We start from the raw sequence: 12500 nt of genomic DNA on the forward strand, positions 1-12500 counted from the left end.
CGGAGGAAGAAGGTAAAAGGTGTGCACTGAGGGCCACAAGTTTATCAGTAACTCTAGTTCACTGTCACATGCTGTCCTCGTAAAAGTAAGAACCTTAAGCTTAACCTTAACCTTAAGCGAAAACGTAGGGTGCTAGTTGTTACAACAACTAGTATTTTTGAAGGACTGGTGTCTTGTGTTGAAAAAAAAAAAGTGAAAGGAATTTTTCTTAGCTACCGACTGTTGAGCATGAAGATATGATTGGACTAGACATGAAACACACACATTTGAACTTTAGAGGCACATCACAGTTATGAAAATTACTAGAACAGTAAAAAGTAAAGCCTGAAAAATTTCAGCTGGAACAAGATTTGAATCCATAACCCGTGGGTGGCAAACTAGTCTATTACTTAGCTGTCTTGCTGTCTGGGATCAGAGTACAGGTCCATAGTGATGTGTTCCCATAAGAGGTTAAACTTTCAAATGAAAGTAACAAATGTTATATGTAGACAATCCTGAAAACTGAAGCAAACTGAAAACCTTTAGTGAGGTCATCACGATGATGGCCCATCAAGTAACCAGAATGATGCCTTAGGGATCTTTTCTGACACTTGCTTCAGGTGCTGTTGATGGAAAAACCAAGAACACACTGCTATGTTCCCTTCTCGTCACACATTTGAACTGCAAAAGTACATGTAAAGCCTGAAAACTTTCAGCTTGAACAGGATTTGAATCCGTAACCCGTGGGTGGCAAACTAGTCTATTACTGATCTGTCTTGGGTCGAAGGACGGGTCCGTAGTGATGTGATCCCATAGGAGGTTAAATTTTCAAATGAAAGTAACAATTAATGTTATTTGTAGACAATCCTGAAAACCTTAAATGAGATCATCATAATGATGGCCCTTCAAGTAACCAGAATGATGCCGTAGAGATCTTTTTTCACACCTGTTTCAGATGCTGTTGATGGAAAAACCAAGTACACAGTGTTATGTTGCCTTCTGGTCAGGCTGGGGTCACAAGTGTTGAGGGATGTGTTTGATGGACTAATTCATCCACACGACCTTTGCTGTGCCTTGCAACGCGAGCCTGTGCAGTCTAAGCTTCAGTCTCTTCGAAAAGAAGGAATCCTCAATCAAGAGCAGTGGAGTAAATTGTATCCAGTTGAATGCTCTTCAGTATCATCCACAGGCTTTGACAATTCTCTCTTGATTGTGCTTCTGAGGACAATCTGTAACCTGAGTCCTCCAGCCACTGGCTGGGATCTACTTCCCCATTCCTCTGACACTAGCTGTGAGTCTCACATTGTACGTTTGAAGTATTGTGTGAGTGCAGTATCAGCCCATGCCGAAGAGGCCTCTGTTAGTGATGGAGAATTCTGTAAATACAGAAAGCAGATCCAGAAAACACTTGTGGGATTGGGTGGAGCTGAATATGAAGATGCCATTCATAAAGTAGAGAAAGAAGAAATGGATCCATTTGATGAGGGACATTTCAAGGAACTTCTGAAGCAGTGGAAAGATAGTGACAACAGAATCAAGGACAAACTGAATGAGTGGGAGTGTAAAATGAAGACTTCTAGAGATGCAGGTGGGTTTTTGGGAGTGAAACCTTACTAGGGTGATGTTACAACAGCATTTTGAACGATTTGCTTCTTCCGTTGAAAAAAAAAATAAACTGCTGAAAGCAATAATTTTCTTACAATGTAGCTACATTAGTTGCTCATTACCATCAGTTACCAGCTGCATGGCATAGAGTAGGTTGGGTGCCTGAAATGTCTAGTGGCAGGCAGCTTCTAGAAGGAAAGGGCTCTCATGCATGGGAAACCCTGGCAATCCACGCACAAGGGGAAGGGAGTGCGTGAGTAGTCGATAAATTTACACTGATAAATAAGGTCAGTCAAACGAGGCAGCCAGGAGGTTGGAAGAATACTGATAAACATTTCTCAAAATGCCAATGAATCCTTTTAAAACACAATGAATGACAATACAATGTGTTTCAATCATGCATATTGGTTTGAAAATCTCACAAGATCCAGGGGCATATGTCTATTTATCATTTCTGCAGAGTGCTGACCATCAAGGATGGACAACTGCTTCTTGTGGCTAAGTCTAATTTGACTGCTTTACAATAAGCAGGGCTTCTGATAGGATGCGATAAAATTGGGAAATTATGCACCACTTTCAAGTCTGATTATGCACCAATTATGCGGGAAGTTATGCGATTTCATTTATCTTAGTGCAAATTAAATTCTTGCTGTTGCTTTTTCTATTAACGTAACAACAGACCATGTTGATTATTTAACAATAGATTGTGTGCAGCCAGAAGGAAGCTGTGGTGATGTTGTTTCTGCAGCAGCAGCAGCTACAGGAAGCAGCACACACACTCATCATGAACAAGGTAACTACTTCATACAGATCACTGAAAGATGTCTGGAAGTTACGTAAGTCGAAAATTGGATGTTGTGTTATAAAACTAATCAAGAAAGGATTAGTGTCAACAATAATCAAACTGGAGTTGACCACATGCAGCTGAAAAATCTGTTTTGGTCAAATCTTATCCAGATATAGCCTGCAATTATTGTTACAGTTGCTTTACTATTTTTGTGTGACATTATTTAAATTCTTTGGGTTTTTTGTTTGGGGTTAAAAAGGGTGTTGTGTTTCAGTTTTTCGAACGCCCGTTTTATTAGTCGTTGTCGGCACATGGAATTGTGTGTAAGTTGTTTTTGGTTTTGTTCTTTTTAAGCCATCGGTGTAGTAGAATCTATATATGAGTGATCCTTTTCTTTGGTTTATCTTTATGTCAGTTTCCTGACACTCATAGGATTGCTGCTGATTACTGTGAATTGCCAACTGTGTGTACTGTAGGTGATGGGTGCCAGAAATGTCTAGCAGCAGAGAGCTTCTAGAAGGAAAAGGCTCTCATGGCTGGGAACCCCGGAAATCTAGCAAAATGCAATAAACCCCCACACACAAGGGGTAGAGAGTGAGCAGCAATCACACTGATAAAATCAGTGGGGAGAGAGAGGGAGGGGCAGGTGGGGGAACACAAATAAAGAAATCCTAAGTTGCCATTGAAACTACCCAAATGGCTTTGAATGACAATGCAATGTACATGTATTTCAATTCGTCATCCTCACTGGTTTCAAAAATTCATTGGATCCTGCGGCATGTGTCTATTTATAATCACTGCTGACCACAGAGGGTGGAAAATTACATGTACTCCTTGTGGTTAAGTCTAATCATTTTGACAGCTTTACAATAAAAACAGTATAAATAATCAGCTTAACTGTAATCTGAAAGTTTTCAAGAGACTAAAGCAAGGCTGTGCTCTAAGGAAAATTTCGGGGAGCCCTTCGGGCTCCCAAGCATTTCAGCTGGGGTGCCCACCCCTTCAAGTTGGTCGCCCGTATTAATTAATTATTTATTTAATTAATTATCTGAGATCAACAACGCAGCAAGATCTTCATCCATCTTTCTCTCAAAAAAAAAAAACATTGCTGCTACTGCTCTGGTGATCGTCGAACTCGCTAGTGCAAGAAAAACCCATAACCCGTCAAATTTTCCACGCCATACTTGAGAAAGACGAGAAAAATGGCAATGCCACCGATGTTTTTCAGGTTTAAAAGTGAAAAAGTAAAGATTGCCGCAGGTTTATGTAAAAACGTTTGGGTCTAATGCAGGTAAACCTTTTTACCGGTTAGTTGGGTTAAATAAATTTTCTAAGCGTGAATCAATGCCGCTTGATTCCCGTGGAGCTTTTGTAAAAACTGCGGTGAAACAATGAAACCACCGCGGCCCAAAAGCTATCATTTTTTTTCTTTTAGCAAGTCATCTTGATCTGGACGAAAATCATCGCTACAGGACAGAACTAAAGTATTTTTTCCCTATATTATCAGTAAAATGTTTAGTGGAATGAGCTTTTTGTTCGGTCGAAGCGCCAGTCATAGCGTTATTTGTTTAGGGCACGGAATCATTTGTCACGAACCAAAGACAACGCGGGATTGCTCTGTGTCTAAAACAACAACAAATAACATGATATCTTTCCCTTTTTATTTCGTTATTTCATATACAGGGAAAAAACAACCGTAACCAAAATATATTTTGGTCAAGCAGGCGCAAGCCGCGAAAAATCGTAAAACATTACATTTGCATAAACTGCGATTCCCGGGTTCATACAGAAGTAAATTGCACCGCTTCGCCGGCCGCGCTTTACCATTGTCAGAGCAGAAGTAAGAACTCTTTTTTAAAACTGTAACCAAAAAATGCCAAACTTCACGTTCCAAATTTAATGCTATTTTTTGAGAAAGAATCGAAATTCGTGCGGCCGCCAGCTACGTGCAAAGTCACGGATTATGTTACATGTGAAATCATGTGGAACGCCCTTTGAACCGATTGTTTCGTATGAAGAAAAAACATTTTCTGAGAGGTTTCGTAAACTATAACCACCAGCATATTAAACTTTTTAGCCTCCTTATCTACTAGAAATACAATAAGTATGAGTGCCCGGCCGAGCGACCGGGTAACTTTCTTCACTCGCCTGAAGCCAAATGTTAGTCGCCTCAGGCGACCGGGCGTTGTTAGAGCACAGCCTTGGACTAAAGCACCCAATCACTGTAGTATGGTTTCCCACTTTAATTGTTTGCAAGAAGACACTTACTTAACCAGGTAATTTGGAACACTTTCATTGTCTACCTCCATTTCATGCTCACTGTGATTTTACACCTGGGAGATGTGATAATCGATAAGACAATACACTTATTCTAATTCAACTTCCAGAAAATCCTTTTCTCACTATTGAAATAACATCTGATTTACAAACTGGTGCATGAATGATCAGATTTTGCCCAAATTAATGATCAAGTCTGTGTGAAGTATTTAATATTTTTGCCAATAATGACTCTTTTTTTATTCCCAAAAAAATTTTAACAACCTAGCGGCAACAGTGAATAACAAACGCAACAGTTTATGTGTCGTATTTGACTGGCTCTGTGGAAGGAAATACTTTTAAGGTCTTAAGTCTGCAAATATCACTTTTCCCTTGTCTTGATCAATACACAATTGTAATGAATTTATCAAGCAAGAGCATGCTGCACAAGAAGGCTATAAAATAATGCGTGTTCTGAAAAAGTAAATTTTATCTTTACCCATCTTTATTTATTATCATCATCATCATCATTATTATTATTATTATTATTATTATTATTATTATTATTATTATTATTATTATATATCCATATTTGACTTATTGACATTTTTTTTGTTCTTCGGAAACGCCTACTACTTAATGCTCTATAATATTTTTGCGCATGGCCTACATTTGCGATGTACTATCTTGGGGTGTTTTTTGTGCTGTTTAAGTTTGGTATTTACTATATTTCTCTGATAAACAATAAAGAAAACCTTGTTCTATTTATATGAAATGATTTTCTCTTCCACTTTCAATATACCAACTTACCTACTGTTTCAGTTTATAATTACAGGTATTATTGTCAAAGTCCTAGTTATTTTTGCTATTTTGATACAGATCCACTGACTTGGTTTGCTTTCTGATGTGTGTTGTCTTTGATTTTTCAGCACTTACAAGTACTATGTTTTCGAATACAGCTGTACATCTCTAAATGATAGTTTATTTTAGGTGATCAATTTCCTAATTTAGCTTAGTTCCATTCTTTTCTCAGTCAGCTGTGTCATAAAGGGTTCTTCTTTCTGTCTAGTTTCTAAATGTTAATATAATTATTTGTCTTTGACAGTGCCAATAAAATTCTTTCTGTTTCTTTTTTTATTAACGTGACAGCGGACTGTGTTGGTTATTTTACAATAGATCCTGTGCATCCAGAAGCAAGCTGTGCTGATGTTCTCTCAGCAGCTGCAGGAAGCAGCACACACAGTCAGCAAAATCAAGGTAATAAATTCAAATCACTGAAAGGAAATGTCAGGCTACAACACAAGGCATGCAAGCTCCTTTCGTCTTCCCTCCTTTTCGTCTCGCTCTCTATTGATAAAACTGGCATCTCCGGCATCCTTCAGAAATAAACTTAAAAATTCTATTCCAGATATTAACTATTAATTCTACCACAGATACAGTACAGTACAGTACAGTATTTTGTATCTTTGTTAAGTTAATGTCCATCTGAAGTTTCATGTGAGTGAAGCTAAGCTTACAAGCCTTAATGGTTTTTATTAGGTTTTCTCACCATTAATCTTTTATTCTGACATTTGTTTGTAGTATGTAAATCTAATATACAATGGTAAAAGTAATATAGAATGAAATGAAGTAAGTAAGGTCTGCACGTTGCTTAAGTGGATAGCGGAATTTTTTTGTCGTTAAACTGTTAGAGCATAAATTTTCATTCAGGGGATGTGTGTTATTCCCCATTAATATTACAAATTACAGTCAATGATAGGGAGAATATTATATGATAAAGACTGCTTGAGAGAATTGTCTTTTTTGGAGTGGATACTTGACTTGTTGTTACAACTTTTTTTTGAACAAAATGATATCTTGTGTTGAAAAGTAAGGAAGTATTTCACCATTTGATACATGTAGGTTTTGGAACCCGGATGCATGAAAGGCACAAAGATCAGTCTCAAACTCATGACGTTCAGTTTGCAATGGGAAAAAGTAATTTGCTTCACTATCAAACTACATTTTTTCCTAGTGTTATTTGTTTTTCAAATATTGCTGAATACGGGACCTTCCATGGTGTCAAAATTAAGAACACAATAAGGTTGAGGTTAAAGCAAAAAAAAAAAAACAACACTGCAGGCAGCGCCTTTTTTAAATTTATTTTTGTCTTTTGCAGATTTATCATATTCTGCCAATTTTATAGAAAGGATCCGTCAGCTCTACAGTACTCGTGAAAAAAATATTTTTCCTGTTCCATGGCTTGATGACTTTAGCTTTCATCTTGATGATGTTTTTACCAAGCTAAAGATTTTGGGCAAAGAAAAGACAAGGGGAACATTGACTGATGAAATCACCAACATGACAGCTATCTTTAGAGGACACAAGGAGTGTGCAAAGCCACGGACTGTTTTAATTGAAGGAGACCCAGGCATGGGAAAGACGACTTATTGTCAGAAACTGGCATATGATTGGGCAATGAAACGAGAAGAATGGGACAAGTCTTTTCCCGAGATTGACGTTCTGTTGCTTTTAAGGTGTCGTGATATCAAAACTGATATTTGGGAGGCCATTGATGACCAAATCCTTCCTCTTGATATTGACAAAGAAGAAAAGGAATGGTTCTTCAAGTTGATTCGAGAAAATCAATCCAAGGTTCTGTTAGTGCTTGATGGACTTGATGAAGTGGATTCCAGTAAAGTTTACATGTACAATGACCTTCTGGAAAGTAAAGTGTTACCCAATTGCCACATTGTTATCACATCACGCCATGAAGCTGGTAAGAGTGTAAGGCGGCACTGTGACACCCTGTGGGAGATTGTGGGATTTACTCTTGAAGACGCAAAGAGCTACATTCTTAAGTACTTTAAAGGCATGGAACACTTGGCAAAAGAGCTAATCAAACAGCTTGATTTTGACATGTTTGCAAATAGAGACTTGATAGAGTTGACACGGAATCCTCTTAATACAGCTTTACTTTGCATCCTTATTGAAGATTTCAAGGGTGTACTTCCACCGGAAAGGACACAGTTGTACACAGAAATTGTGCGATGTGTTTTGTTAAGATATGAAAAGAGAAATCAATCATCGAGTGGCAGTGATGCTGACCTACTGGAAATTTACAAGGATGACCTGGTGCAGTTAGGATGCATGGCGTTGCAGTCTCTAGGTAAAGGAGAGTTGTTTTTCGACGAGAATGAATTTAAAGGCACTTCCAGTAGTTTGATCAAGTTTGGGTTTCTTTCGATCCAGACCGGTGGCTGCAAGAGGAAACCATCCTCGCGCTTTTGCTTTCTTCACAAGACCTTTCAAGAGTTCTTTGCTGGCCTTTATCTTGCTTATCAGATCCTTGATGGAGACACAGATTGTAAATCAGTAGTGACCGATGTAATGAACATGAATGAACTGAAACAATTGTTTTTATTCATGAGTGGTATTTTGTCCACAAGATCTGAAGAGATGACAGTTTCGTTGGTAAAAAGCATAGCAGAGCTTGCAAGTTCGTCCAATATGGGAATCATGAATTCCAAAACAGAAATTTTAGAGTTAGCACTTGATTGTATATTGGAATGCAAATGTCATAGAGAGAACCTTCAGTCTAAGTTACTACAGACCTTTGGACAGAACTTTCGTGTTAAAGATCTCGCCGTGTGTAGATTCGATGATGTGAACCTTTTTTGTGAAATTCTCAAAGTCAACACATGTTTGACTACTTTGGATTTGAGAGAGAACGACATTGGTGCCGCTGGTGCTGAATCCCTTTCTGAGGCTCTCAAAGTCAACACATGCTTGACTACTTTGAATTTGAGAGACAACAAAATTGGTGCCGCTGGCGCTGAATCCCTTTCTGAGGCTCTCAAAGTCAACACATGTTTGACTACTTTGGATTTGAATTGGAACAAAATTGGTGCCGCTGGCGCTGAGTGCCTCTCTGAGGCTCTCAAAGTGAACACATGCTTGACTACTTTGGATTTGAGTGCCAACAACATTGGTGCCGCTGGCGCTGAATCCCTTTCTGAGGCTCTCAAAGTCAACACATGTTTGACTACTTTGGATTTGAGTGCCAACAACATTGGTGCCGCTGGCGCTGAATCCCTTTCTGAGGCTCTCAAAGTGAACACATGCTTGACTACTTTGGATTTGAGTGCCAACAACATTGGTGCCGCTGGCGCTGAATCCCTTTCTGAGGCTCTCAAAGTCAACACATGCTTGACTACTTTGGATTTGAGTTGGAACAAAATTGGTGCCGCTGGCGCTGAGTGCCTTTCTGAGGCTCTCAAAGTCAACACATGCTTGACTACTTTGGATTTGAGAGAGAACGAAATTGGTGACGCTGGCGCTGAATCCCTTTCTGAGGCTCTCAAAGTCAACACATGCTTGACTACTTTGGATTTGAGTTGGAACAAAATTGGTGCCGCTGGCGCTGAGTGCCTTTCTGAGGTTCTCAAAGTCAACACATGCTTGACTACTTTGGATTTGAATTGCAGCAAAATTGGTGCCGCTGGCGCTGAATCCCTTTCTGAGGCTCTCAAAGTCAACAGATGCTTGACTACTTTGCGTTTGGATTTGAACAAAATTGGTGCCGCTGGCGCTGAATCCCTTTCTGAGGCTCTCAAAGTCAACACATGCTTGACTAGTTTGTATTTGACTGACAACAACGTTGATGCCGCTGGCGCTGAATCCCTTTCTGAAGCGCTCAAAGTCAACACATGCTTGACTACTTTGGATTTGAGAGACAACGAAATTGGTGCCGCTGGCGCTGAATCCCTTTCTGAGGCTCTCAAAGTCAACACATGCTTGACTACTTTGCTTTTGAGTTACAACAACGTTGATGCCGCTGGCGCTGAATCCCTTTCTGAGGCTCTCAAAGTCAACACATGCTTGACTACTTTGCATTTGAGTTGGAACAAAATTGGTGCCGCTGGCGCTGAATCCCTTTCTGAGGCTCTCAAAGTCAACACATGCTTGTCTACTTTGTATTTGACACACAACGAAATTGGTGTCGCTGGCGCTGAATCCCTTTCTGAGGCTCTCAAGATCAACACATGCTTGACTACTTTGCATTTGAGTTGGAACAAAATTGGTGCCGCTGGCGCTGAATCCCTTTCTGAGGCTCTCAAAGTCAACACATGCTTGTCTACTTTGTATTTGACAGACAACGAAATTGGTGTCGCTGGCGCTGAATCCCTTTCTGAGGCTCTTAAAGTCAACACATGCTTGACTACTTTGGATTTGAGTTGGAACAAAATTGGTGCCGCTGGCGCTGAATCCCTTTCTGAGGCTCTCAAAGTCAACACATGCTTGTCTACTTTGTATTTGACAGACAACGAAATTGGTGTCGCTGGCGCTGAATCCCTTTCTGAGGCTCTCAAAGTCAACACATGCTTGACTACTTTGCATTTGAGTAGGGGGTATTTCGATTGACCGTATTCCAGGAGAAGAATACATTGAATAGAAGGTAAAAATAAAATAAAATCCTTTGTTTTTGTGGAGATTCTTGTTAAAATAGACCATATTCGTATTCTCAGTATTGGACTCGAACTAGCTTGCAATGGAAGCTCATGCGGGGAAATCTTTTCAAATGCAAATACGTTTTATTGTTATAGAGCAGGAATTTTTTCCCGACAGCGTCTATGACGTGAGAGGGTAAATGTTTGACCAACGACCGCTGTTGCTTTTGCCGTTGCACGTTTTTCTTTTTTCTTTTTTTGCTATATGACAAATCACTTAATGATTTTTTTTTTTCCCTCGAATCTCGGGGAAACATTGAGATTCTCCGGAAACAAAATTAACCATTTCCCTCGGGACCAGTCATTAAATGTTTCATATATTTCCCCGTATTAGCCTCCATTGCAAGTTAGTTCCAGTGCAATACTGAGAATACAAATATGTTTCTACTGTAAAACATCTGCTCAAATGCCATTTTAAACATATGTTTATTATCCTTGTTGCTTCAAAACGCCAGACATACCATTTTAAAATATCACTCCACGTATTCTTATTCCGGAATACGGTCAATCGAACGCACTCTTGGGTTTAAAGAAAGTATTCTCCCAGAGTCGGGTGATAAATTCCTTTCTAAGGCTCTGTCAAGTGCAGCAAGAGTATTAGGGATGTCCGGCGTATCAAAAATATCAAGCGTATCAGGTGTATCCAGCGTTTCAGGGGTAACTCTGACACGCAGAACAACCAACAAGTTTCAACCCGGGTCGGCCGTTCCGACCACACCGGTAAAGTATGAACTCGAAGACCTCGCTGGTCTCCTAAATAAAAGACTAGAATTGTAAATTTGATAAAAAAAGCCGAGTTACATTTTATCTGAAAATATGGTGACATCACGAAATTTATCCGTGCAGTGTTGTAAATGTGTTTATATTGTAGGTATGTGTTCTTCTCTAGCTTTTCAATGTTCGTTTTGAAGGCATGGGCTTCTACTCATTTTAATTCAACTCGTCAATCAAGCAATCAGAACCGGTTATTCCTGAAACACACTAACACTAACCAAAATGGAATACTGGTGTTCAACTCTTTAATTCCTATGTATCTCGTCAAAAATGATTCCTTCTCTTCAGTCTCTCAAGAAGTGAATCAAGTCCTCTATTTATTTAAAGATTCGCCCTAAGATGAGGTGTCCCTCGATAGCATTTTCTATAAGAAATTTCTTTGATGTAAGAGCAGTAATTCAATCAGTATTAATATTACCTTTAAACTGTAGGAAGTCGTTCTTTTCATTAAAGTTAAATGAATTATATTTTTTTCACTGTTGAACGTTGTAAAGAGTCTGGCATATCCAGCCGATCAACCTCACAGCTATTTTGATTTCCAAAACTCTGCGCCAAATTTTATTACCACCATTTGCGTTCATCCTTGAAGTGTGACTAATTTTGCATGTAGTTTTACCTTTTAAACGTTAACGGTTTAGTCTCGTACCTGTCACGTTTGACCAATGAAACGTTTGCGGACTCAGGTCACGAAATTGATAACGTTTTTGGCGCCAAACGATCATGTTTTCAAGTTTTACATTGAGTGTAGGCAGGTTCACGCGCGAAGCAACTATGGAGTCGGAAATGCAAGTGCAAGTCGAAGTTGGTAATACCAGAAGGGTTTTTCTCATGAGTCCGACAAAAACTGTTGACGAGTTGAACAAGGCCATAACGAGTAGTATTTTTAAGATGCGTTTTTCGACTTTCGGGATACTGGATGAAAATGACGAAGGAGAGTATCATGAGAGTATAGAGTGCTTACCATTTAGCTAAATAATCTGGGTGGAATGATCGTAGCATAAAAGTAAGCGATTTTCCGAATTTATTGTGCAACCGGAAGAGAATGGCGCTTACCATTTTTACCACCTGGCATTTCATCCCGCATATTTACTCGATCTTGCGAGGAAGGGCCTGGAAACGGAACGATTCTCGCAAATAATACGGGAAGTTCCCGATTTGCCTTCCGAACAGAAAAAGTGGACTATCTCTGAAGCTTGTCCACAATTTCCGAAGAGATTTCCCGGAAAATAGCCTTTCCATTTGACGTCAAACCGAAATTTTGGGATTCTTTGGCTAAATGGCAAGCATCTATTTAGTTTTGAATAACGATCCAATTAGCCTGAGAATTGCCAATTTCGACATCAAAACTAATCGTTGGAATAAGTACTCAGCGACTCAAGCTAAGTATTCTAGGGCTCTTCACCTTCTGTGAAAACAAAACCTGCTGAGAGAGCTGATCCATCTAGTCATAAGGAAGCTGAACTACCCGCGTTTTTTTTAGCGAGCTGAGGCACGCGCGTTTTTGAGACGCAAACAGCAACCGGAAGTTGGCTGTTTTCCCTTTTAACTTGTCTTCACACGAGTATCTTTTCTCCAATAGAGATAGTTAATATACAATTCTGGGAGACACC

At 39.4% G+C, this 12500-nt stretch overlaps 1 protein-coding gene across 1 annotated transcript in view; it reads left to right on the plus strand.

The window, feature by feature from the left end:
• The window catches only part of LOC137993521 (uncharacterized), a 520905-nt gene that overhangs the window by 270206 nt on the left and 238199 nt on the right, over positions 1–12500 (plus strand). Inside the window, exon 10 of the mRNA XM_068839470.1 lies at positions 935–1567. Within this exon, the coding sequence (XP_068695571.1) occupies positions 935–1567 (633 nt within the window). The remainder of the gene's footprint in view (positions 1–934; positions 1568–12500) is intronic.

Source organism: Montipora foliosa, chromosome 1, assembly GCF_036669935.1.
Source record: "Montipora foliosa isolate CH-2021 chromosome 1, ASM3666993v2, whole genome shotgun sequence".
NCBI lineage: Eukaryota > Metazoa > Cnidaria > Anthozoa > Scleractinia > Acroporidae > Montipora > Montipora foliosa.